Raw genomic sequence first — 27,868 nt, 5'->3', positions numbered from 1 at the left:
GCAAGCAAGGCGTACAAGGGTGGGTCCTTGAGCCTTCTCACGCCAGAGCACGGATTCTGTAGCCCATCAGAAGAGTCTATGGTTTACTTAGTCACACTAAGTACGCTTGTGTCCAGGGATCAGGGAAGCCCGCTCCTGCCTAGTCACCTCTGAGAAATTCTTACGCCTGCCCCCACGGCCATCACAGCGTTAGTTGTAGAAACCGGGAGAGCACAGGGCGTGCGGTCCACCCACCGGGGGATGGGTAGGGTGGCAGGTTGAATAATGCCCCCCCCCCCCCAGAGATGTCCACGTGTCTGCCAGGTAACAGTCACTCACCTGGACGCCACTGATGTGGGAGCTGAGCCTCCCTTATCCATGGCTCCTCTTCCTTTTCCATCCTGAAAATCATCTCTGGCCTGGGAATGGGGTACCCTGTTCGTGAGAAAGAGTATCGGATTTGGATGTGGTCTTGGGCTTTACAGGCCATTCAGTGAAGCTTTGCATCGGCTCCTCGGAAAAGTCAACATCTTTTACTTAGGAACTAAGTACAATTCGAAAGGGCCCTAAAGGAACGACAAGACAGGGACAAATCAAAGGCAAACAGATAACATACTTCATTTGCCCTGCTGCGTCCCACAACAAGGAGGGAAATCTCGACGAGGTCTGTCCGAGATTCGGGCGGGGGGGGGGGGGGGGGCGGGGAGGGCAGGGCAGGGGTGCTCACCCAGGGAGAGGAGGTGGCTGCAGATCTCCAGCATCACGTCCCAGTACAGGCATCTCTGGGTGGGGCCCAGCTGCTCCCACTCCTCCCTGCTGAAGTCCATGGTCACATCCTCAAATGACACTGATACCTGTAACATCAAACCCCAGGTCATTGCGAAATTACTCCTTATTGGAAAGAGGTCACCTGCAAACCTGTTCTTAATGATTTTTCCCCATGATGTACATGGCTCTCCACTAACCACCCACTTCATGTCGTATTTTGGGGGACTAAAACTTTTTAGAAATACCCTGCAATCTTACTACATACTCGTGATATTGTGGTTAGTTCCAGCTGTCTGGCACAGAGCTCTTAAAACACTTGAAAAATTTTTTGGCACAAAAACAGACACTCAGATCAATGCAACAGAATAGAGAACCCAGAAATGGACCCACAAACATATGGCCAACTCATCTTTGACAAAGCCGGAAAGAATATCCAATGGAATACAGTCTCCTCAGCAAGTGGTGCTGGGAAAACTGGACAGTGACATGCAGAAGAACGAACCTGGACCACTTTCTTACACCATACACAAAAAGAAACTCAAAATGGTTGAAAGACCTCAATGTAAGACAGGAAGCCATCACAATCCTCGAGGAGAGAGCAGGCAAAAACCTCTTTGATCTTGGCCGCAGCAACCTCTTACTCAACACATCTCCGGGGGCAAGGGAAACGAAAGCAAAAATGAACTACTGGGACCTCGTCAAAACAAAAAGCTTCTGCACAGCGAAGGAAACAATCAACAAAACTAAAAGGCAACCGACAGAATGGGAGAAGAAATTTGCAAACAACATATCAGATAAAGGGTTAGTATCCAAAATCTATAAAGAACTTATCAAACTCAACACCCAAAACATAATCCAGTGAAGAAATGGTCAAAAGACACGAATAGACACTTCTCCAAAGACGACATCCAGATGGCCAACCGACACATGAAAAAATGCTCCACATCACTCATCATCAGGGAAATACAGGTCAAAACCACAATGAGATACCACCTCACGATAAAGGCTTGAGGAAGAAGATGGTGGCGTAGAAGGACGCTGGGCTCACCGCGTCCTGCTGAACACTTAGATTCCACCCACACCTGCCTAAATAACCCAGAAAACCACCAGAAGACTAGCAGAACGGATTCTCTGGAGCCAAGTGTAGACGAGAGGCCCACAGAAGAGGGTAGAAAGGGCGGAGAGGCAGTGTGCACTACACGGACTGGGGGGAGGGAGCCGGGGCAGAGGGGCAGCCCGCCGGCCAAGCAGAGACCCTGAGTCTGGCTTGCAAAAACGGAGGGGCTGGATGGAGTGTGTTCGGACAGCAAGCGGGACTTAACATCTGGAAGGTTATAAGCTAACAGCTCTGCTTGGAGAAGGACAACGGGAGGGAGAGTTGTTGAGCCCCGGACGACAGAGCTCAGTTTGGCGGGGAACAAAGGACCTCGCCAGTGCCATCTCCCTCGCCCATCCCCCACCAAAATCCCAAAGGGAACCAGTTCCTGCCAGGGAACTTGCTTGCACCGCGCAAACATCCAACGCTGTGCTTCTGCAGATCCATCCCTCCGGTGGCGGGTCTGATTCCCTCCCGGTGCTGCAGGGCCCCTCCTGAAGCAGACCACCAAAGGAAAAGCGAGCTGAGCCTGCCCCTCCTGCCCCCGTGCACCTTGCCGATCCACCCCAGCTGATAAGCCAGATCCCCAGCACCACAAGCCTGGCAGTGTGCAAGTAGCCCAGACGGGCCACGCCACCCCACAGTGAATCCCACCCCTAGGAGAGGGGAAGAGAAGGCACACACCCGTCTGACTGTGGCCCCAGCGGTGGGCTGGGGGCAGACACCCACCAACGCAAGTTACTCAAGACAGCACAGGGGAAGTGCCCCGCAGTCCCGCACCACTCCAGGGACTATCCAAAATGATGAAACGGATGAATTCCCCTCAAAAGAATCTCCAGGAAATAACGACAGCTAACGAACTGATCAAAAAGGATTTAAATATAACAGAAAGTGAATTTAGAATAATAGTCATAAAATTAATCGCTGGGCTTGAAAAAAGTATAGAGGACAGCAGAGAATCTATTGCTACAGAGATCAAGGGAATAAGGAACAGCCAGGAGGAGGTTTTAAAAATGCTATAAATAGCTGCAAAATAAAATGGAGACAACCACAGCTCGGATTGAAGAGGCAGAGGAGAGAATAGGTGAACTAGAAGATAAAATTATGGAAAAAGAGGAAGCTGAGAAAAAGAGAAATAAAAAAATCCAGGAGTATGAGTGGAAAATTAGAGAACTAAGTGATGCACTAAAGAGAAATAATCTATGCATAATTGGTATTCCAGAGGAGGAAGAGAGAGGGAAAGGTGCTGAAGGGGTACTTGAAGAAATAATAGCTGAGAACTTCCCTGATCTGGGGAAGGAAAAAGGCACTGAAATCCAAGAGGCACAGAGAATTCCCTTCAGACGTAACTTGAATCGATCTTCTGCACGACATATCATAGTGAAATTGGCAAAATACAAGGATAAAGAAAATTCTGAAAGCAGCTAGGGATAAACGTGCTCTAACATATACAGGGAGACCGATAAGACTCGTGACAGATCTCTCTACTGAAACTTGGCAGGCCAGAAAGGAATGGCAGGAAATCTTCAATGTGATGAACAGAAAAAATATGCACCCAAGAATCCTTTATCCAGCAAACCTGTCATTTAGAATAGGAGAGATAAAGGTCTTCCCAAACAAAAACTGAAGGAATTCATCACCACTAAACCAGCCTTACAAGAGATCCTAAGGGGGATCCTGTGAGACAAAGTACCAGAGACACCACTACAAGCATGAAACCTACAGATATCAAAATGACTCTAAACCCCTATCTTTCAATAATAACACTGAATTGTAAATGGACTAAATGCTCCAACCAAAAGACATAGGGTATCAGAACAGATAAAAAAACAAGACCCATCTATTTGCTGTCTACAAGAGACTCATTTTAGACCTGAGGACACCTTCAGATTGAAAGTGAGGGGATGGAGAACTATCTATCATGCAACTGGAAGTCAAAAGAAAGTTGGAGTAGCCATACTTATATCAGACAAACTAGACTTTAAATTAAAGGCTGTAACAAGAGTTGAAGAAGGGCATTATATAATAATTACAGGGTCTATCCATCAGGAAGAGCTAACAAATATAAATGTCTACGCACCGAATACGGGAGCCCCAAATATGTAACAATTACTCACAAACATAAGCAACCTTATTGATAAGAATGTGGTAATTGCAGGGGACTTTAACACTCCACTTACAGAAATGGATCATCTAGACACACGGTCAATAAAGAAACAAGGGCCCTGAATGATACATTGGATCAGATGGACTTGACAGATATATTTAGAACTCTGCATCCCAAAGCAACAGAATATACTTTCTTCTCAAGTGCACACGAACATTCTCCAAGATAGATCACATACTGGGTCACAAAAGAGCCCTTCATAAGTATACAAGAATTGAGATCGTACCATGTATACTTTCAGACCACAATGCTATGAAGCTTGAAATCAACCACAGGAAAAAATCTGGAAAACCTCCAAAAATATGGAGGTTAAAGAACACCCTACTAAAGAATGATTGGGTCAACCAGGCAATTAGAGAAGAAATTTAAAAAATATATGGAAACAAACGAAAATGAAAATACAACAATCCAAACGCTTTGGGACGCAGCAAAGGCCGTCCTGAGAGGAAAATACATTGCAATCCAGGCCTATCTCAAGCAACAAGAAAAATCCCAAATACAAAATCTAACAGAATACCTAAAAGAAATAGAAGCAGAACAGCAAAGACACCATAAACCCAGCAGAAGAGAAATAATAAAGATCAGAGCAGAAATAAACAATAAAGAATCTAAAAAAACTGTAGAGCAGATCAATGAAACCAAGAGTTGGCTTTTTGAAAAAATAAAATTGATAAACCTCTAGCTAGGCTTCTCAAAAAGAAAAGGGAGACGGCCCAAATAGATAAAATCACGAATGAAAATGGAATTATTACATCCAATCCCTCAGAGATACAAGCAATTATCAGGGAATACTATGAAAAACTATATGCCAACAAACTGGACAACCTGGAAGAAATGGACAAATTCCTAAGCACCCACACACTTCCAAAACTCAATCAGGAGGAAATAGAAAGCTTGAACAGACCCATAACCAGCGAAGAAATTGAATCAGTTATCAAAAATCTCCCAACAAATAAGAGTCCAGGACTAGATGGCTTCCCAGGGGATTTCTACCAGATGTTTAAAACAGAGATAATACCTATCCTTCTCAAGCTATTCCAAAAAACAGAAAGGGAAGGAAAACTTCCAGACTCATTCTATGAAGCCAGTATTACTTTGATTCCTAAACCAGAGAGACCCAGTAAAAAAAGAGAACTACAGGCCAATATCCCTGATGAATATGGATGCAAAAATTCTCAATATGATACTAGCAAATCGAATTCAACAGCATATAAAAAGAATTATTCACCATGGTCAAGCGGAATTCATTCCTGGGCTGCAGGGCTGGTTCAACATTCACAAATCAATCAACATGATACATCACATTAATAAAAGAAAAGAACCATATGATCCTGTCAATCGATGCAGAAAAAGCATATGACAAAATTCAGCGTCCTTTCTTAATAAAAACCCTCGAGAATGTCGGGATAGAAGGAACATACTTAAAGATCATAAAAGCCATTTATGAAAAGCCCACAGCTAACATCATCCTCAATGGGGAAAAACTGAGAACTTTTTCCCTGAGATCAGGAACACGACAGGGATGTCCACTCTCACCGCTGTTGTTTAACATAGTGTTGTAAGTTCTAGCATCAGCAATCAGACAACAAAAGGAAATCAAAGGCATCAAAATTGGGAAAGATGAAGTTTTCACTTTTTGCAGATGACATGATAGTATACATGGAAAATCCAACAGACTCCACCATAAGTCTGCTAAAACTGATACATGAACTCAGCAAAGTTGCAGGATACAAAATCAATGTACAGAAATCAGCTGCATTCTTATACACTAATAATGAAGCAACAGAAAGACAGATAAAGAAACTGATCCCATTCACAATTGCACCAAGAAGCATAAAATACCTAGGAATAAATCTAACCAAAGATGTACAAGATCTGTATGCTGAAAACTACAGAAAGCTTATGAAGGAAACTGAAGAAGATATAAAGAAATGGAAAAGCATTCCGTGCTCATGGGTTGGAAGAATAAATATTGTCAAAATGTCAGTACTACCCAAAGCTATCTACATATTCAATGCACTCCCAATCAAAATTGCACCAGCATTCTTCTCGAAGCTAGAACAAGCCATCCTAAAATTCATATGGAACCACAAAAGGCCCCAAATAGCCAAAGTAATTTTGAAGAAGAAGACCAAACCAGGAGGCATCACAATCCCCGGCTTCAGCCTCTATTACAAAGCTGTCATCATCAAGACAGCATGGTATTGGCACAAAAACAGACACATAGACCAATGGAATAGAATAGAAACCCCAGAACTAGACCCACAAACGTATGGCCAACTAATCTTTGACAAAGCAGCAAAGAATATCCAGTGGAAAAAAGACAGTCTCTTTAACAAACGGTGCTGGGAGAACTGGACAGCAACGTGCAGAAGGTTGAAACTAAACCACTTTCTCACACCATTCACAAAAATAAACTCAAAATGGATAAAGGACCTGAATGTGAGACAAGAAACCATCAAAACTCTAGAGGAGAAAACAGGAAGAGACCTCTCTGACCTCAGCCACAGCAATTTCTTACTTGACACATCCCAAAAGGCCAGGGAATTAAAAGCAAAAATGAACTATTGGGACCTCATGAAGATAAAAAGCTTCTGCACAGCAAAGGAAACAATTAACAAAACTAAAAGGCATCCAACGGAATGGGAAAAGATATTTGCAAATGACATATCAGACAAAGGGCTAGTATCCAAAACTTATAAAGAGCTCACCAAACTCCACACCCGAAAAACAAATAATCCAGTGAAGAAATGGGCAGAAAACATGAATAGACACTTCTCTAAAGAAGACATCCGGATGGCCAACAGGCACATGAAAAGATGCTCAACGTCGCTCCTCATCAGGGAAATACAAATCAAAACCACATTCAGATATCACCTCACGCCAGTCAGAGTGGCCAAAATGAACAAATCAGGAGACTATAGATGCTGGACAGGACATGGAGAAACGGGAACCCTCTTGCACTGTTGGTGGGAATGCAAACTGGTGCAGCCGCTCTGGAAAACAGTGTGGAGGTTCCTCAAAAAATTAGAAATAGACCTACGCTATGACCCAGCTGTAGCACTGCTAGGAATTTACCTAAGGGATACAGGAGTACGGATGCATAGGGGCACTTGTACCCCAATGTTTATAGCAGCACTCTCAACAATAGCCAAATCATGGAAAGAGCCTAAATGTCCGTCAACTGATGAATGGATAAAGAAATTGTGGTTTATATACACAATGGAGTACTATGTGGCAATGAGAAAGAACGAAATATGGCCCTTTGTAGCAACGTGGATGGAACTGGAGAGTGTGATGCTAAGTGAAATAAGCCACACAGAGAAAGACAGATACCATATGTTTTCACTCTTATGTGGATCCTGAGAAACTTAACAGGAACCCATGGGGGAGGGGAAGGGAAAAAAAAAAAAAAAAAAGGAGGTTAGAGTGGGAGAGAGCCAAAGCATAAGAGACTCTTAAAAACTGAGGACAAACTGAGGGCTGATGGGGGTGGGAGGGAGGGGAGGGTGGGTGATGGGTATTGAGGAGGGCATCTTTTGGGATGAGCACTGGGTGTTGTATGAAAACCAATTTGACAATAAATTTCATATATTTAAAAAAAATTGTAAAAAAAAAAATATACCACCTCACACCTGTCAGAATGGCTAACATTAACAACTCAGGCAACAACAGATGTTGGCAAGGACGGGGAGAAAGAGGACCTCTTTTGCACTGCTGGTGAGAATGCAAACTAGTGCAGCCACTCAGGAAAACAGTATGGAGGTTCCTCAAAAAATTAAAAATAGAACTACCCTACGACCCAGCAACTGCACTACTAGGCATTTATCCACGGGATACAGGTGTGCTGTTTCGAAGGGACACATGCACCCCATGTTTATAGCAGCACTATCAACAATAGCCAAAGTATGGAAAGGGCCCTAATGTCCATCGATGGATGAATGGATAAAGAAGATGTGGTGTATGTATACACACACACACACACACACACACACACACACACAATGGAGTATTACTCAACAATCAAAAAGAATGAAATCTTGCCATTTGCAACTACGTGGATGGAACTGGAGGGTATTATGCTAAGCGAACTTAGAGCAAGACAAATATGACTTCACTCATATGGGGAATTTAAGACAGAACAGATGAAGGGAAGGGAAGCAAAAATATAAAAACAGGGAGGGGGACAAAACAGAAGAGACTCATAAATATGGAGAACAAACTGAGGGTTACTGGAGGGGTTGTGGGAGGCTAAATGGGTAAGGGGCAGTAAGGAATCTACTCCTGAAATCATTCTTGCACTATATGCTAACTAATTTGGATGTAAATTAAAAAAAACAAACAAAAGAACCTTGAAAACTTTTTAACTTTTTTTAATGTTGATTTTATTTTTGATAGAGAGAAAGAGAGAGTGCAAGCAGGGGCGGGGCAAGGAGACAGGGAGACACAGAATCCGAAGGAGGCTCCAGGGTCTGAGCTGTCAGCACAAAGCCCGATGTGGGGCTCGAACCCGTGAGCTGTGAGATCATGACCTGAGCAAAAATTTGATACTCAAGTGACTGAGCCACCCATGTGCCCCAAACCCTTGAAATTTCTTAAGTGAGGAAGAGTGATAAAGGTGTCTCTTACTATGTTGATGAGGTGAGTTTTAGGAATGGGGGGCTGGTTGCCAGGGGAACCAGAGCAGTGACTGGAGGGTTAAAACTGACCCCCAACCCTCCAGGGAGGAGAGAGGGGCTGGAGGTGGACAATGGCCAATCACCGATGATTTCGTGCACCCTGCCTGTGTCATGAAGCCTCCATAAACACCCACAAGGGCGGGGTCTGGACAGCTTCCCGACTGTGGAACCAGATCCAGTCCCCAGGGCACCCTTCGGGGCCTCTGACTGGGGACAGAAGCTCCTTTGGAATCTCACCTGATGGATCTCTTCATCTGGCTGTTGATTCTTATTAGTTAATATGCTTTGCAGCAAACGGGTTTCGTAGTAATGGTTTCCTGAATTCTGGGGGCTACTCCTGAAAATTAACTAAACCCAAGGCGGGGATCCTAGGAACCTCCGAAGGCCACTGGAGTTTTGGTTGGCATCTGAAGTTGGGGGAGAGGGGCTGCCTTGTAGGGTGAGCCCTTACCCTGTGGGATCTGACCCTATCTATGGTTAGACAGTGCCAGAATGGAGTTCAATTTGATAACAAAAGGCGCACCTGGGTGGCTCAGTTGATTAAGCGTCTGACTCTTGATTTCTACTCAGGTCACGATCTCACAATTCATGAGTTTGAGCCCCACGCCAGGCTCTGTGGTCACAGCACAGAGCCTGCTTAGGATTCTTTCTCTGCCTAGGATTCTTTCTCATGCTTGCTCTCTCAAAATAAATACACTTAAAGAAAAAAAGAAATTTTTTTAACGTTTATTCATTTTTGAGAGACAGAGACAAAGCATGAGTGGGGAAGGGGCAGAGAGAGAGGGAGACACAGAATCTGAAGCAAGCACCAGGCTCTGAGCTGTCAGTACGGAGCCCGACCTGGGGCTTGAACTCACGAACTGCGAGATCATGACCTGAGCCGAAGTCAGACACTCAACCGACTGAGTCACCCAGGAGCCCCAAAAAAAAAAATTTTTTTTAACGTTGAGAACAAAAGACCCTAATAATCAGACAGCAACAGCTAACGGACAAGATGGGTTCCCTCATGGCAAGGGAGAGAAAACAGAAATTTTCACCAGGCCAGATGACCCTGAAGAATAAAAGCACGGCCTGTGGCAATGGGCCCGCACAAAATTCGGCAAAATTCACGGGAAGACACACGGTATCGTGCTCCTCCTCAGCTGCCACACCCTGGAGCCACTGCCGGAAATGGAGGGCTGGGTCCTGCTTGTCGTCTGCTCCTGAAGTTGAAGTCTGGGGTCGGACCACACTCGACAAGGGGACAAACTTGCGGGTTTTGCCTATTTAAGCCTAAACCTTCCCCTCTGGAGTGGGCTTTCCGTTCACAGCCGAAGGCTGTGGTCTCCCCAGTCTGCAAATCGTGGCAGCAAAGCTTCCCCTTGCCTGTGACCAAATCGTGGTATCTCAGGAGTTTCTGCTGACAAACTGCAGGACACCCAGCTGGTGTCACAGGGAAATGAGTGGCTGTGGGGAAAAATCTCCACGCATTTGGTGACCAGGAGAGTCAGAGGCGCCGTGTTCTGTGTGGGTAAAGGAGCCACACAGGAGAAGCGATTTCCCTTTACAACAGGGACTGTGAGGGCGCCTGGGTGGCTCAGTCAGTTAAGCGTCACAGTTCATGAGTTCAAGCCCCGTGTCAGGCTCCGAGCTGCCAGTGCAGAGCCTGCCTGGGAGTCTCTCTCAAAAATAAACAAAACAGGGAATACTACTCTGAGCAGAAGCTGACCTCTAGGAAGAGTAGGCATGAAGGCATGCCCGTGAGTGCTGCAGGTGGAAGAACACAAAAGATGCCAGGTGCCTGGGTGGCTCAGGCAGTTAAGCCTCTGACTTCAGCTCAGGTCATGATCTCAGGTTCATGGGTTCGAGCCCCACATTGGGCTCTGTGCTGATGGCACCCAGCCTGGAGCCTAGGGCCTGCTTTGGATAGTGTGCGTGTGTGTGCGCGCGCGCCCCACCCCCACTCACTCTCTCAAAAATAAACATTAAACTTTTTTTTTAATCAAAAAAATAAAATAAAGATGCTCAATGGCAACCTGAGCAGACTCTGAGGTAATGCTTTTTTTTTTTTTCTGGACCAAGTTCCACCATATGGGTGGAGGAAGGGGGATCCCCTCACACCACCAGGCGGGATCCCTACAGTGGGGTGGCCTACAGCTCAACTTAATTCTGACACCATCTACCTGGAGGTGGCGTCAGATCCCACAGGTGAGGGCACTCTCCTGGAAGCCCCGGCTATCACCATGCTTCTGATCAGCAAGCGGGTGGGGGGCTGGAATTAGAGGTTCCCATGACCCCCTTCTTGGGCTCAATTAACATGCTAGAGAAGGGGCGCCTGGGTGGCTCAGTGGGTTAAGCGTCCGACTTTGGCTCAGGTCATGAGCTCATGGTTTGTGAGTTCGAGCCCCACGTCGGGCTCTGTGCTGACAGCTTGGAGCCTGGAGCCTGGAAGCTGCTTCGGATTCTGTGTCTCCCTCTCTCTCTACCCCTCCCCTTTTCATGCTGTTTCTCTCTCTCTCAAAAATAAGCAAACATTAAAAAAAAGCAAAACAAAAAACCATGCTAGAGCAGCTCGAAGAATTAAGGAAACCCATTTACTCCATTGGATCACTCACTATAAAGATAGTAAAAGATATGAATTAACAGCCAGGTGAAGACATGCCCTGGACAGGGGGTGTGGGGGAAGGAGGCTAGGGCTCCCATGCTCCCCTCCAGTGAGCCACTCTCGGGGCACCTCCACCCCACTAGCAGCTCCCAAACCCCACCCTCTTGGGTGTTTCTGGAAGCTTTATTACATAGCTGTGATTGACTTGGAGTGTATCACTGGCCTTGGGTCACTGATTCCACCTGCAGCCCCTCCCCCATCTCTGGAGGTGAAGAGGTGGGGCTGGAAGCCCCGACCCTCCAATCACAGGGCTGGTTCCCTTGGCAACCACCATCCTTAGGGGATTTCCAAAATTCCCCTTACTTGTATAAACCCAATAGTGGTGGACAGGGGCTGACACACACCAGGGTTATGGCTCTAAAGGGTTTGGTTTTTTTGCCAGGAACTGAAGACAAGACCAAATATTATGACAGAAGATGCCCCTGCTGCTTAGGGCTCAGGAAAATTCCAAGGATCTGGGGGGCTGTGAGCCAGGAACCATGGAAGACCAAATATCCTCGTTTCTCCCAAATCTCAGTATCACAAAGCTTTGTAAGAGTGTCATTAAAAGATCAGGAAGTAAATACCAAAATATTTAGTTAATAGGGTAAAAGTTCATTGCCTCTAAGGAGAAGAGACAATGCTGACAGCTGTTTGTTTGCTTTTTTAAGCTGGAACACTGTGTAAGTCTATGTAACAGCTGGTCTTTGGGAGGAGAGGTAAGTGGAACAGGACAGACCTTCCAGCGAGAGGAAGCTTATACTGTGTCACACAATTTCCATCATCTTCCACACAGCGGTGCTTGCAAAGACAGCTGTTATTATTTACAAGCCTAGCAAAACAATCTTTTTTATGTACAAATAAAACCAAAACCACCTGCAAAGGAAAAAGTGCCAAATGTCTCAGAAATGTACGTATATGGGTGATGAGTATTATAAAATATATTTGAAAACCAGAGGCTAAGACAAACAAAAATATACAACACAAACATAAATTATAAATCAAAGGGCAAGAAAGAAGTTAATTCACACCCAAAAAATATGCCTGACACCTGTCAGGATGGCTAGTATCAAGAAGACAGTAACAGGAAGACGGCGGTGTAGGAGGATGCTGGGCTCACCTCGTCCTGCCGATCGCGTATATTCCACCCACATCTGCTTAAATAACCCACAAAACCGCCAGAAGACGAGCAGAACGGAGACTCTGGAGCCAAGCATAGAGGAGAGGCCCACGGAAGAAGGTAGGAAGGGCGGAGAGGCGGTGCGCTACCCGGACTGGCGGGAGGGAGCCGGGGCAGTGGAGGGGCAGCCCGCCCGGCAAGGCAGAGCCCCTGAGTCTGGCTTGCAAAAGTGGAGGGGCCGGACGGAGTGTGTTCTGACAGCCAGCGGGACTTAACATCTGGAATGTTAAAAGTCAACAGCTCTGCTCTCGGAGAGCGGGGAGAGCAAGGAGAGCGGGGAGGGCAAGAGGACACCGGGAGGGAGAGTTGTTGAGCCCCGGAGGACAGAGCCCAGCATGGTGGGGAACAAAGGCGCTGGCAAGCGCCATCTCCCTCTCCCATCCCCCGGCCGAAATCCCAAAGGGAACCAGTTCCCCTCACCGAACTTGCTTGCACCACGCAAACACCCAACGCTGTGCTTCTGGGGATCCATCCCTCCGACAGGTCTGCCTCCCTCCCGAAGCGGACCACCGAAGGCAAAGCGAGCCGAGCCTGCCCCTCCCACCCCTGTGCACCTTGCGGATCCACCCCAGCTAATACGCCAGATCCCATCGAAGCAGCACCACAAGTCTGGGAGTGTGCAAGTAGCCCAGACAGGGGCCACACCACTCCACAGTGAGTCCTGCCCCTGGGAGAGGGGAAGATAAGGTACACACCAGTCTGACTGTGACCCCAGCGGTGGGCTGGGGACAGACATCGGGTCTCACTGCAGCCCCGCCCACCAACACAAGTTACTCCACACAGCACAGGGGAAGTGCCCTGCATTTGGAGCCACCACAGGGACTACCCAAAATGACGAAACAGAAGAATTCTCCTCAAAAGAAACTCCAGGAAGTAGCGACAGCTAACGAATAGATCAAAAACGATTTAAGCAATACGACGGAACAAGAATTTAGAATAACAGTCATAAAATTAATCACTGGGCTTGAAAAAAGCATAGAGGACAGCAGAGAATCTATTGCTACAGAGATTAAGGGACTAAGAAAGAGTCACAAGGAGCTAAACAATGCTATAAATGAGGTGAAAAATAAAATGGAGGCGGCCATAGCACGGATTGAAGAGGCAGAGGGGAGACTAGGTGAATTAGAAGACAAAATTATGGAAAAAGAGGAAGCTGAGAAAAAGATTTAAAAAATCCAGGAGTATGAGGGGAGAATTAGAGAACTAAGTGATGCAATCAAATGGAACAATATCCATATCATAGGAATTCCAGAAGAAGAAGAGAGAGAAGGGGCTGAAGGTGTACTTGAACAAATCATAGCTGAGAACTTCCCTGATCTGGGGAAGGAAAAAGGCATTGAAATCCAAGAGGCGCAGAGAACTCCCTTCAGACGTGATTTCAATCGATCTTCTGCACGACATATAGTGAAACTGGAAAAATACAAGGATAAAGAGAAAATTCTGAAAGCAGCTAGGGATAAACACGCTCTAACTTATAAAGGGAGACCCATAAGACTAGTGGCAGACCTATCTACTGAAACTTGGCAGGCCAGAAAGGAATGGCAGGAAATCTTCAATGTGATGAACACGAAAAATCTGCAGCCGAGAATCCTTTACCCAACAAGTCTGTCATTCAGAATACAAGGAAAAATAAAGGTTTTCCCAAACAAAAACTGAAGGAATTCATTGCTACTAAACCAGCCCTACAAGAGATCCTAAGGGGGACTCTGTGAGTGAAATGTTGCAAGGACCACAAAGGACCAGAGACATCACTACAAGCATGAAACCTACAGACATCACAATGACTCTAAACCCCTATCTTTCAATAATAACACTGAATTGTAAATGGACTAAATGCTCCAACCAAAAGACACAGGGTATCAGAATGGATAAAAAAAAAATAAGACCCATCTAATTGCTGTTTACAAGAGACTCATTTTATTTTATTTTATTTTATTTTTTAATTTTTTTTTCAACGTTTATTTATTTTTGGGACAGAGAGAGACAGAGCATGAACGGGGGAGGGGCAGAGAGAGAGGGAGACACAGAATCGGAAACAGGCTCCAGGCTCTGAGCCATCAGCCCAGAGCCCGACGCGGGGCTCGAACTCACGGACCGCGAGATCGTGACCTGGCTGAAGTCGGACGCCTGACCGACTGCGCCACCCAGGCGCCCCCACAAGAGACTCATTTTAGACCTGAGGACACCTTCAGATTGAAAGTGAGAGGATGGAGAACTATCTATCATGCTACTGGAAGTCAAAAGAAAGCCGGAGTACCCATACTTCTATCAGACAAACTAGACTTTAAATGAAAGGCTGTAACAAGAGATGAAGAAGGGCATTATATAATAATTACAGGGTCTATCCATCAGGAAGAGCTAACAATTAAAGGTCTATGCACTGAATACAGGAGCCTTCAAATATATAAAACAATTAATCACAAACATACGCAAGTTTATTGATAAGAATGTAGTAATTGCAGGGGACTTTAATACCCCACTAACAACAATGGATAGATAGATCATCTAGACACAGGATCAATAAAGAAACAAGGGCCCTGAACGATACATTGGACCAGATGGAACTGACAGATACATTTAGAACTCTGTATCCCAAAGCAACAGAATATACTTTCTTCTCGAGTGCACATGGGACATTCTCCAAGATCACACACTGGGTCACAAAACAGCCCTTCATAAGTATAAAAGAATTGAGATCATACCATGCATACTTTCAGACCACAATGCTATGAAACTTGAAATCAACTTCAGGAAAATGTCTGGAAAACCTCCAAAAGCATGGAGGTTAAAGAACACCCTACTAAAGAATGAGTGGGTCAACCAGGCAATTAGAGAAGAAATTAAAAATATATATGGAAACAAACGAAAATGAAAATACAACAATCCAAACCTTTGGGATGCAGTGAAGGCAGTCCTGAGAGGAAAATACACTGCAATCCAGGCCTATCTCAAGAAACAAGAAAAATCCTAAGTACAAAATCTAACAGCACACCTAAGGGAAATAGAAGCAGAACAGCAAAGACACCCCAAACCCAGCAGAAGAGAAATAATAAAGATCAGAGCAAAAATAAACAATATAGAATCTAAAAAAAGTGTAGAGCAGATCAATGAAACCAAGAGTTGGCTTTTTGAAAAAATAAACAAAATTGATAAACCTCTAACCAGGCTTCTCAAAAAGAAAAGGGAGATGACCCAAATAGATAAAATCATGAATGAAAATGGAATTATTACAACCAATCCCTCAGAGATACAAGCAATTATCAGGGAATATTATGAAAAATTATATGCCAACAAACTGGACAACCTGGAAGAAATGGACAAATTCCTAAACACCCACACACTTCCAAAACTCAAACAGGAAGAAATAGAAAGTTTGAACAGACCCATAACCAGCAAAGAAATTGAATCAGTTAACAAAAATCTCCCACAGATAAGAGATGGTTGTCTCCCAATAACCAACCAGATGGTTTCCCTGGGGAATTCTACCAGACATTTAAAGCAGAGATAATACCTATCCTTCTCAAGCTGTTCCAAAAAATAGAAAGGGAAGGAAAACTTCCAGACTCATTCCATGAAACCAGCATTACTTTGATTCCCAAACCAGAGACCCAGCAAAACAAGACAACTACAGGCCAATATCCCTGATGAATATGGATGCAAAAATTCTCAACAAGATACTACCAAATTGAGTTCAACAGCATATAAAAAGAATTATTCACCATGATCAAGTGGGATTCATTCCTGGGCTACAAGGCTGGTTCAACATTCACAAATCAATGTGATACATTACATTAATAAAAAAAAAAGATAAGAACCATATGATCCCATCAATCGATGCAGAAAAAGCATTTGACAAAATTCAGCATCCTTTCTTAATAAAAACCCTTGAGAAAGTCGGGATAAAAGGAACATACTTAAACATCATAAAAGTCATTTATGAAAAGCCCTCAGCTAATACCATCCTCAATGGAGAAAAACTCAGAGCTTTCTCCCTGAGATCAGGAACACGACAGGGATGTCCACTCTCACCGCTGTTTAACATAGTGTTGGAAGTTCTGGCGTCAGCAATCAGACAACAAAAGGAAATCAAAGGCATCAAAATCGGGAAAGATGAAGTTAAGCTTTCACTTTTTGCAGATGACATGATATTATACATGGAAAACCCGACAGACTCCACCATAAGTCTGCTAGAACTGATATATGAATTCAGCAAAGTCGCAGGATACAAAATCAATGTACAGAAATCAGTTACATTCTTATACACTAATAATGAAGCAACAGAAAGACAAAGAAACTGATCCCATCTACAACTGCACCAAGAATCATAAAATACCTAGGAATTAACCTAAGAAGATACAAAAAAAATGGAAAAGCATTCCGTGCTCATGGGTTGGAAGAATAAGTATTGTCAAAATGTCAATACTAGCCAAAGCTATCTACACATTCAATACAATCCCAATAAAACTGCACCAGCATTCTTCTCAAAGCTAGAACAAGCAATCCTAACATTTGTATGGAACCACAAAAGACCCCGAGTAGCCAAAGTAATTTTGAAGACCGAAGTGGGAGGCATCACAATCCCTGACTTCAGCCTCTACTACAAAGCTGTCATCATCAAGACAGCGTGGTATTGGCACAAAAACAGACATATAGACCAATGGAATAGAATAGAAACCCCAGAACTAGACCCACAAAAGTAGGGCCAACTAATCTTTGACAAAGCAGCAAAGAATATCCAATGGAAAAAAGACAGTCTCTTTAACAAATGGTGCTGGGAGAACTGGACAGCAACATGCAGAAGATTGAAACTAGACCACTTTCTGACACCATTCACAAAAATAAATTCAAAATGGATAAAGGACCTGAATGTGAGACAGGAAACCATCAAAACCCTAGAGGAGAAAGCAGGAAAAAACCTCTCTGACCTCAGCCACAGCAATTTCTTACTTGACACATCCCCAAAGGCAAGCGAATTAAAAGTAAAATGAACTACTGGGACCTCGTCAAAACAAAAAGCTTCTGCACAGCAAAGGAAACAATCAACAAAACTAAAAGGCAACTGATGGAATGGGAAAAGACATTTGCAAATGACATATCAGACAAAGTGCTAGTATCCAAAACTTATAAGAGCTCACCAAACTCCACACCCGAAAAACAAATAATCCAGTGAAGAAATGGGCAGAAAACATGAATAGACACCTCTCTAAAGAAGATGACCAACAGGCACATGAAAAGAAGAAATGGGCAGAAAACATGAATAGACACCTCTCTAAAGAAGATGACCAACAGGCACATGAAAAGATGCTCAACGTTGCTCCTCATCAGGGAAATACAAATCAAAACCACACTGAGATACCACCTCATGCCGGTCAGAGTGGCTAAAATGAACAAATCAGGAGACTATAGATGGTGGTGAGGATGTGGAGAAACGGGAACCCTCTTGCACTGTCGGTAGGAATGCAAACTGGTGCAGCTGCTCTGGAAAACAGTGTGGAGGTTCCTGAAAATGTTAAAAATAGATCTACCCTATGACCCAGCAATAGCACTGCTAGGAATTTACCCAAGGGACACAGGAGTACTGATGCATAGGGGCACTTGTACCCCAATGTTTATAGCAGCAATGAGAAAGAACGAAATATGGCCCTTTGTAGCAACGTGGATGGAACTGGAGAGTGTGATGCTAAGTGAAATAAGCCATACACAGAAAGACAGATACCATATGGTTTCACTCTTATGTGGATCCTGAGAAACTTAACAGGAACCCATGGGGGAGGGAAAGGGAAGAAAAAAAAAGTTAGAGAGGGAGGGAGCCAAACCATAAGAGACTCTTAAAAACTGAGAATAAACTGAGGGTTGATGGGGGGGGGGAGGGGAGGGTGGGCGATGGGCATTGAGGAGGGCACCTGTTGGGATGAACACTGGGTGTTGTATGGAAACCAATTTGACAATAACTTTCATATAAAAAGACAAAACAAAAAAACAAAAAGACAGTAACAAGTGTTGGCAAGGATGTGGAGACCAAAGGACCTTCACGCAGTGTGGGTGGAAATGTAAATGGGTGCAGCCACTGTGGAAAACAGCATGAAGGTCCCCTAAAAATTAAAAATAGAAATACCACACAATCCAGTATTTCCGCTACTGGATATTTACCCAAAGAAAATGGAAACAGTGCCTTGAAAAGGTTAGGACTTGTCAAAGTCCTAACCCCCAGTACCTCAGAGTGTGCCTGTATTTGGAGACACAGTCTTTTAAGAGGTAACCTATGTTTACTGCAGCATTATTTACACCAGCCAAGATATGGAAGCAACCTAAGTATCTATCAACAGGGGAACGGATAAAGAAGATGTGGGGTGCGTATAAATGTTAGACACACGGGTGTGCATATACTGTGTATAGACCGGGAGGGTCTTGTGCTAAGTGAAATAAGTCAGAGACAAATACTGTATGATTTCACCTGTATCTGAAATCTAAAAAACAAAACGAATGAACAAGCAAAGCAGAAACAGACCCATAAACACAGAGAACCAGTGGTTGCCGAAGGGGAGGAGGATGGGGAGATCGGCAAAGGTGAGGAGTGGGGAGTACAGGCTTCCAGCTATGGAACCAATGAGTCTCAAGGATAAAAGATACAGCATAGGGAACACTTGTGGTGACAGATGATAGCACTTGTCAATTTAATATGTTGTACGCTTGTTACCAACGTAACATTGTGTCACTACACTCCAATTTAAAAAAAGACCCATAAAACAACGTAAAAAATACAAATTAAAGCAGCCGTGGCATCTATTTATTTTTGATCAGATTAACAGGCTTAAAAAGTAGAGAATAACAACACAATATTGGCAGAAGCCGAGGAAGACCATGATGAAAAGACTGCGAATGTTGGTGGTAAATAGCCTAACACGAACAGAGAAGCTGAGTGAAAATCTGAATTAGCAACGGGAGGATCTACTGAAACGGCAAAACGAAAACCAGGGCAAGCCGGCAAAATTATTTTCATCATCTAAAAGGAAATGAGCCGATGTGAAGTAACATGTATCATAACACCCACCTGAACACGCTTTCAATCCTGCTCTTAACAGTTCAACACATATCAAGGCAAAAGGAAAGGCATTTACCTACGATGTACTGTTTGTCACCGTTTATGGGCTTAACTGTGTCTCCCCTCCAAGCTCCCCACACCCAAGAAAATTCTTATGGCCAATCCTAACCCCCAGTACCATGGAGACATGGTCTTTTAAAAGCCTGGGTGTCTCAAGGGGCGCCTGGGTGGCTCAGTCAGTTAAGCGTCCAACTTCAGCTCAGGTCACGATCTCGTGGTCCGTGAGTTCGAGCCCCGCATCGGGCTCTGGGCTGATGGCTCAGAGCCTGGAGCCTGCTTCCGATTCTGTGTCTCCCTCTCTCTCTGCCCCTCCCCCGTTCATGCTCTGTCTCTCTCTGTCTCAAAAATAAATAAAAAGGTAAAAAAAAAAAAAAAAATTAAAAAAAAAAATTAAAGCCTGGGTGTCTCAGTTGGTTGTCTGTCTGTCTGACTTTGGCTCAGGTCATGATCTCGGGGTTTGTGGGTTCAGAGCCTGGAACCTGCTACGGATTCTGTGTATGTGTGTGTGTCTCTCTCTCTCTGCCCCACCCTCCTCCGCTCGGACTGTCTCTACCTCTCTCTCAAAAATAAAGAAACATTCAAAAAAATAAAAAAAAAAGAGGTAACCAAGTTAAAATGAGGTCAGTAGAGTGGGCTCTGATCCTGTATGACTGGGGGTCCTGATAAAAGATTAAGGGGCACCTGGGTGGCTCAGCTGGTTAAGCCGCTAGTTTAGCAGCTGACTTGATTTCAGCTCAGGTCTCGATCTCAGTTCATGAAATCGAGCTCCTCCCCAGTGAGGAGCCGGCTGTGGATCCTCTCTCCCTCTCTCAAAATAAATAAGTAAACATGAAGGGAAAAAAAGAAAAAAAAAAAAAGGGAAGGAAATGAGACACAGACCCCCACAGAGGGCAGATCACACGAGGACAGTCAGAAGCCATCCATCTACAAGCCAGGGAGAGAGGCCTCAGAAGGAAGACCCCTGCTGACGTCTTGACTTTGCATTTCCAGCCCCTGGAATCATGAGAAAATACATTTCCGTTGTTTATGCCACCCAGGCTGTAGCACTTCGTGACGGCAGCCCGAGCAAACTAACAGTCACACAACAAAGATCTTGGACAGTTCTGGGTGAAATTTGGGTGTTTTACCTTTTCATTTTTGGCATGCCTTTTAGGGGGCACCTGGGTGGCTCAGTAGGTTAAGCGTCTGACTCCTGATTTCAGGTCATGACTTCACGGTTTGGGAGTTCAAGCCCCACATCAGGCTCTGTGTGGACAGTGCAGAGCCTGCTTGGGATTCTGTCTTCCTCTCTCTGCCCCTTCCCTGCTCATGCTCTCACTCTCAAAAAGAAATAAACATTTTAAGTTTTTATTTATGTATTTGAGAGACAGTGCAAACGGGAGGGGCAGGGAGAGAGCAGAGAGAGAGCCAAAGAATCAGAAGCAGGCTCCAGGCTCTGAGCTGTCAGCACAGAGCCCGATGAGGGGCTCAAACCCTCGAACCCCGACATCATGACCTCAGTCGAAGTCAGATATTTAACCGATGGAGACATCCAGATCTCCCCAAAAATAAACATTTTTTAAAAAAAGAATGACTTTTAAATATCTGCGGCAATACCTTTTAATTTTTAAATGATTTTTACTCGGCATTTATTTTTAATAGTTTTAATGTCCTTCAATGTTTTCTATTATCAAATGTTTCTGTCAGGTGGAGTGGATTTTAAACATAATTGAAATATATAATCTTCTCACAGTATGTTGGTTCACAGTGGTAATAACCCATGCATTTACTATACTTAAAAAACAGGACATCTCTCTGTAACTGATTATAAACCCATCACAAGGCAGTGACACACGGTTTATTATTATGGCCACCCATTACTGTTTTAAAACACACAATGTCATGGGGCGCCTGGGTGGCTCAGCTGGTTAAGCGGCCGACTTCGGCTCACGTCATGATCTCGCGGTCAGTGAGTTCGAGCCCCGCGTCAGGCTCTGTGCTGACAGCTCAGAGCCTGGAGCCTGTTTCGGATTCTGTGTCTCCCTCTCTCTGACCCTCCCCCGTTCATGCTCTGTCTCTGTCTCAAAAATAAATAAACGTTAAAAAAAAAAAAAAATTAAAAAAAAAAAACACACACAATGTCTTTAAATACACAGACTAACTTGTAATTTAGGAAGTCTTGAGTATACCCAAGAATCTTTCTTATTTCCATATATTAAATATTAATATCTGGGGCAACTTAGAAACACTATTCTCTGGCATTTTTATTCATTTTGAAAACAGGAAAACCCACACGTGTCCTTAAAAGGCAGTTCTCGCTCTAGTATCCTATGTTCCTGTAACCCATGCGGAGACGGGAAACGAAGCAAACCCCTGCCAGCAGGTAAAGAGAAGTCAGGTAGGGGGCAAGCAGCTGGGGGCAAGCGGCTTAGAACACGCGGACACACCCAGTGGTGGATGAAGTTTCGCATTTCCCTGCCAGTGGCTGGGGCTTCTCACCTGGATCAGGAGCTACCTTTTCCTCTCCCTCTGCCCCAGGGCCAAGCCTCCCCTCCATCAGCCCGGTTTGGTTTCCTCTACAATACAGATGGCCTGTGAACGAGGGGACATCAGCCCCCGCGGCCCGCTCTCAGCAGGCGGATGCACATGGTCTGAGCGACACAAAGTCCAGAATCTGCTGCTTTCTGTGTCTGCCCTCAATTTCTGGAAACTGTCCCTGGAGTGGCTCCTGCTTACCTCGCATGGTCCATCCTGCTCCTCTGAACCCAGGGCCTGGGACCTCTGGGACAAATCCTCACCAGCAGTCATGTCTCCTCTGGGCTTCACTTCTCGGTCTCTCTTGTGAGCAAGTCCTTTCTTCCCGGGAGCCCAAAGCTGGGTGGGCATCTGGAGGCTTCAGTCAGAGCTGCGGGGGAGAGTCTGGCTGGGCTTCTAAGGAGACCAGCAGCGTCACTGGTGTGGTCTGATCCGGGGGCTCTGCAGAGCCACCGGGAAGTCCTGGAGAGGGAACACCCACACAGTCATTCATCGAACATTTGCTCCATGCAAGTATTTTCGAGAGTCCTTCGGGGAAGGCCACTGTGCTAGACATAATTTTTTTTTTAATGTTTATTTATTTATTTTGAGAAAGAGAGGGAAACAGAATCCCAAGCAGGCTCCAAGCTGTCAGCACAGAGCCTGATGCGGGGCTCGATCCCACGACCCTGGGATCATGACCTGAGCCACGCTTAACTGACTGAGCCACCCAGGTGCCCCTATGCTAGATACTATTGATGTGGGATCATAAGGCAAGCTAACATCCGCAACCCCCACCAGGTGGGATACATGTGATATCCCTCAGGCACTCGTGGCTGCCCAAGAACAAAGGAAAAGGGAAAACGAATGGTTAACTGACCTGGTTAACTGACCGAGGTCACAGTCAAGCAGGACAGGAATCCCGTGGGTTTACATAAGTCTTGGTAAATTACAAGAAAAAGACAATCTTATCAATAGCCTAACCTCCAGAAACCCAGACTCAGTCTCCTGGAGCCTTAACATCACCCTCCCCTGCATAAGGATGTGGGGAACAAAGGCAAGAAGGAAACGGTAAATAAGATTAAATTTCCTTATAACCTGCAGTGCATGGAGGCCAGAGTGAAACATTCCTCCCAGAACTCCCTACAGTCTTAATGTTAATGCTTTGCTAGAGAAAAAACAACTTTAGCTTAACAACAGCTAGGCTTCTAGGATCTTATGAGTCTTCTTTTATTTAGCACATGAAAATCGTTTTTGGAAACCTCCCTTTTGCCTTTCCCTCCCCCAACTCCATAGAATATAACCAGTCACCTGTCACAGCCCCAGTGAGGCTCTTTCTGCCCACGGGTCCTGTTCCCATGCTTTAATAAAATCACCATTGTGTATCAAAGACATCTGTCTCAAGATTTTTTTTTTAATGTTTATTTTTGAGAGAGAGAGAGAGAGAGAGAGAGAACACGTGCGTGCGTGCACCAGCGGGGGAGGGGCAGAGAGAGAGAAAGAGGGAGACACAGAATCCGCAGCAGGCTGCAGGCTCTGAGCTGTCAGCACTGAGCCCAACGCGGGGTTCGAATCCAGAAACCGCGAGACCATGACCTGAGCCGAAGTCAGACGCTCAACCAAATGAGCCACACAGGCGCCCCTGAAGATTTCTTGGCCGTCAGCTCTGAACCCCCACCACCACTCCAAAACCACACTGCTATGGAATAAAAGCTCAGAAGATCCCAATTATTTTTTTTTTAGGTTTTTTAATTTTTTTTTCCTAACGTTTATTTTTGAGACAGAGAGAGACAGAGCATGAATGGGGGGAGGGTCAGAGAGAGAGGAAGACACAGAATCAGAAGCAGGCTCCAGGTTCTGAGCTGTCAGCACAGAGCCCGACGCGGGACTCGAACTCACAGACCGCGAGATCAGGACCTGAGCCGAAGTCGGGACGCTTAACCGACTGAGCCACCCAGGCGCCCCAAGATCCTAATCACAGTAAGAGTTTGCTCTAGAGGACGGTTGAATTGTAGCTCTGCCACCTTTTAGCTGTGAGAATATGAAGATGTTACTTTAACTGCAGTTTCCAAAATGGAAACGCAAGTTTTTATCACAGGCGACGGGAAACTGGTACATGCTGATGAGGCTTACGACGCCTCCAGCACCTGCCCAGCATGCGGTGAACGCTGGATAAAAATCAGCAAGTAAGGTTATCAGGTACCTGGTTCTACTTGCACGTAACCCTGTCAACTAAACATTACCATCACGATTATACCCATTTTGTGGATGAGGAAACTGAAGCTGAGTGCTGTTACATAATTTGCCTTGCGGTCACTCAGTCCGCAGAAGGAAGGAAGGAAAGAGAACCAGACTTTCCTCCGCCTCCTTTTTTTTTTTTTAACATATATTTTTCAATGTTTATTTATATTTGAGAGAGAGAGGGAGGCAGAGAGTGAGCGGGGAAGGGGGCAGAGAGAGAGAGGGAGACACAGAATCCGAAGCAGGATCCAGGCTCCGAGCTGTCAGCACAGAGGCCGACTCGGGGCTCAAACTCACCAACCGTGAGATAATGACCCGAGCCGAAGTCAGATGCTTAACCGACTGAGCGCCCCAGGTGCCCCTCTCTTGTGCCTCCTAAACTGCACACAGCTGCCTCTATCCCACGTGGTCCCCTACGCGGTCAGCTTCCATAAACACCATCCATCTCTATCTCCCGTTGCCTTCAGAGAGCTGAGGCTTTGAGCCAGCCACGCTGGTGTGTCTAAGCTTCTGGACATTTCCGTGCCCATCCATAACACCCTAGACAGCCCGGACTTTTCTAACAAAGATAAAACTTAAATTTACTGTACTTATGGGGCGCCTGCGTGGCTCAGACGGTTAAGCGCCTGACTCTTGGTTTCGGTTCAGGTCATGATCTCAATGTTTTTGCGTTCGAGCCCAGCATCCGGCTACACGCTGACCGAGCAGAGCCTGCTTGGGATTCTCTCTCCGCCCCTCCCCTGCTTGCTCTCTACCTCTCCCTCCCAAAATAAAGTAAGTTTACAGCACTTAACCCCTACCTTCACCCCAAAACCTGCAGACATGCATCAGGACCCCGATCACCTACCATGTCTTGACAATACATAATAAATTGCCTTCCAACGCCGCACCCAAATGCAGTCATGACAGCAAGGACCTCCAGATATCCCCGAAGAGTGAACCACAGGATGGCCAGAAGGTCGCCTAATGCGTCCCCCGACACAACACGATCACAGCCAGGCTCCACAGGCTGCCAAGAAAAGTCTCTCTCCCAGGCACTGAGTTGCACAGAACCCGGAATAATCCCCAACACCGGCTTCCAATTAATGCATCCCAATAGGAGATCCTCATCCATCTGTTCCACATAAGGCCAATTTCTGACCCTTATCACGTCCACAAGGACCTAAGGAGAGACCTTGGAAACCCCCATAACGGATTCCCTAGGCCTCCAGTCGATAGGGTCCCATAAGCTACCCTCAGCGCCCCACTCTACTGATTTCTATAGGTCCCCAAGTACACTGGTCCCCGATGTTACAATGGGACCCTCCAAGTCCCCCAATCCTGAAGCCGCTTGCCCCTGCATCAATCACTGCTTCCAGGGAGTCACTCCCCCAGCGTCCCCAGTGCTACCTGAGGCCCGTCCAAGAAGCCAGTTCGCCGTCCTCAAATGAACGACTGTCAAGGATCAACAGTATAAAAGTTGGTATTAAAACACACTTGGAATTTAAGTTCCCCCCAAATACTTACACACACGGAAAACACGCAAAGACTGACAATGACCGAGCCAATCACCCAACTCAGATTAGCAGCCGCCGCCTACCGCACAGCTCCCGTCACTAAAGACCCCATCACTCGCAGACCCTCGCCACTCGTCCTCCGAGCCCGTCACACTCACCGCAAGCCGAGTTCCCCTCATTGGCCCCACAGGACGTCCACTGCTGACATCCTAAATCACCGCAGCGTCCCACGCAGGCGACGGACAGGTTAGAACCAGTTAACAACCTAAGCGAAATGGCCGCGCTGGGCCACTTCCGGCCTGGGTTCGATTCCCGTGGGCGTTTCTTGGCGCGCCGGCGATTGAATGGTGCGCAGGCTCAGTAGAAGCCGTGAGGCCACGCCCTGCCAGTAGTTATCATGGCGTACTACAGTCTATTCGGCGGGTCATCTTCTTACAGCGGTTGTCAAAGGAAGGACATGACCGCGTCCATGAGGATTATGATACCGGAGGCCGCCATTTTCCAAAGACTTCCATTCCGTACAGCCAGGGAGGGCGTTTGCTACCTCACCAAGTCTTGGGATCCATCCCACCTTGGCAGATGTATTACTTACTTGTTTGTATATGTATTTCTAGGAGAAACTGGCATTGTATATCCCGAAAAATACCTTTTCTTTGTATTTTCACACTGATTTAAAACTCCACACTCAGGAGGTGCCTGGCTGGCTCAGTTGGTGGAGCACGCGACTCTTGATCTCTGGGTTGTGAGTTGGAGTCCCACACTGGGTGTAGAGTTTACTTAAAAATAAAATCTTAAGAAATAAACAATTTTAAAGAAAGCTTAAAAAAATGAAAAATAAATAAATGCTCAAAATCCAGGTGTTCTGCTCCCTCTTCCCTACCACAACTCACCCTGCAACAGAGATGCTAATGGTGAGAGGCAAATGGGATCCCAGAGGGTGTTGAGTCTGGCACTCAAACTCTCCATCCATCACCAGATTCCCCTGGAGGCAGCTGGGACCCCAGGCTCTGAGGACTGGGTAGGCTGGGGGCTTGCTTCTCAAGGGTCCAGCTTAGTCTGGCAGGAGTTGCTGACAATCACGGAGACCAAACACAGGGACTGGCCCTTCAGGACTGATAGAGAGGAGCCATTCCCCAGTGTGGTGCAGCTGTGGTAAGAAAATGGTAGAGACAGAAAGAGAGAGACAAAGCCAGACCTAGTGTTCAGAAGGAATTCCTCTCCTTCTGTTTCTCAGTCCCCATTTTCTAATTATTTATTTACAAAGTTCTGTAGGCTTTGCTGTTGTGGGGAACAAAGGCAGAAGGAAAAGTAGATAAAATTAAATTTCCTTATAACCTGCAGCCCATAGACAGATACTTGAGACAGGTGAGTAGGATGTTCCTCTAGGAACTCCCGACTGTTTTAATGTTACTGCTTTGCTAGAGGGAAAAACAATCTTAGCTTGCCGGTAGCTAAGACTTCCGGGATCCCGCACATCTTCTTTAGCATATGAAAATCCTTTTGGAAACTTCCCCAGTCTTTACTTCTCCCAATTCCCAAGTATGTAATCAGTCACTCCTCACAACCCCAACGCAGCTCTTTCTGCCCTTGGGTCCTGTCCCCGTGCTTTAATATAAAAACCCTTTTGTGCCCCAAAGACATCTCAAGAAATCTTGGTGATCAGCTCCAAACCCCAACATTTCCACATCATTTACTGCAGTATGTATAATAATTCAGTACAAAGCTTCTGGAGCTGGACTCCCTGGGTTTGAAGCCAGCTGTTCAGATTTGGGCAAGTTAGTTAACCCCTCTGTTCTTCAGTTTCTTGTTTCATAAAGTTGTGCTTTTGGCGGGGTACCTAACCCGATTTGTGTGAGAGCCGGTGGCGGCATGGGTAATGAAAGAATCCACCCAAGGCAGAACAAGGAAATAGAAGTTTAATGAATACACCAGAAAGGGACTGGGGAAAGACAGTGAGGGAGACACTGTCTGCAGGGAGGTAGTGGGTGGGGGCTGTATTTAAAGGTGTAAGACCCTTGGGGTGTCTGGGTGGCTCAGTCGGTTG

General features: G+C 45.6%; 1 protein-coding gene and 1 non-coding gene across 2 annotated transcripts in view; both read right to left on the bottom strand.

The window, feature by feature from the left end:
• Positions 1-26,143, bottom strand: part of ZNF175 (zinc finger protein 175) — a 33,918-nt gene extending 7,775 nt beyond the window's left edge. Inside the window, 4 exon segments of the mRNA XM_025914726.2 lie at positions 319-414; positions 707-833; positions 22,310-22,570; positions 25,983-26,143. Of these exon segments, the coding sequence (XP_025770511.2) occupies positions 319-414; positions 707-833; positions 22,310-22,459 (373 nt within the window). The 5' untranslated portion in view covers positions 22,460-22,570; positions 25,983-26,143.
• On the bottom strand, positions 11,991-12,116 carry LOC112851445 (small nucleolar RNA SNORA28). The gene has a single exon (XR_003222765.1). It is a non-coding gene; the product is annotated as a small nucleolar RNA SNORA28 (small nucleolar RNA).
• Positions 26,144-27,868: the final 1,725 nt, after the last annotated feature.

The sequence above is a fragment of the Puma concolor genome, chromosome E2, assembly GCF_028749965.1.
Source record: "Puma concolor isolate L17-30 chromosome E2, mPumCon1.1.hap2, whole genome shotgun sequence".
Lineage (NCBI taxonomy): Eukaryota > Metazoa > Chordata > Mammalia > Carnivora > Felidae > Puma > Puma concolor.
The sequence above is the reverse complement of the archived record's forward strand: the minus strand, read 5'-3'. Positions and strand labels throughout refer to the sequence as shown.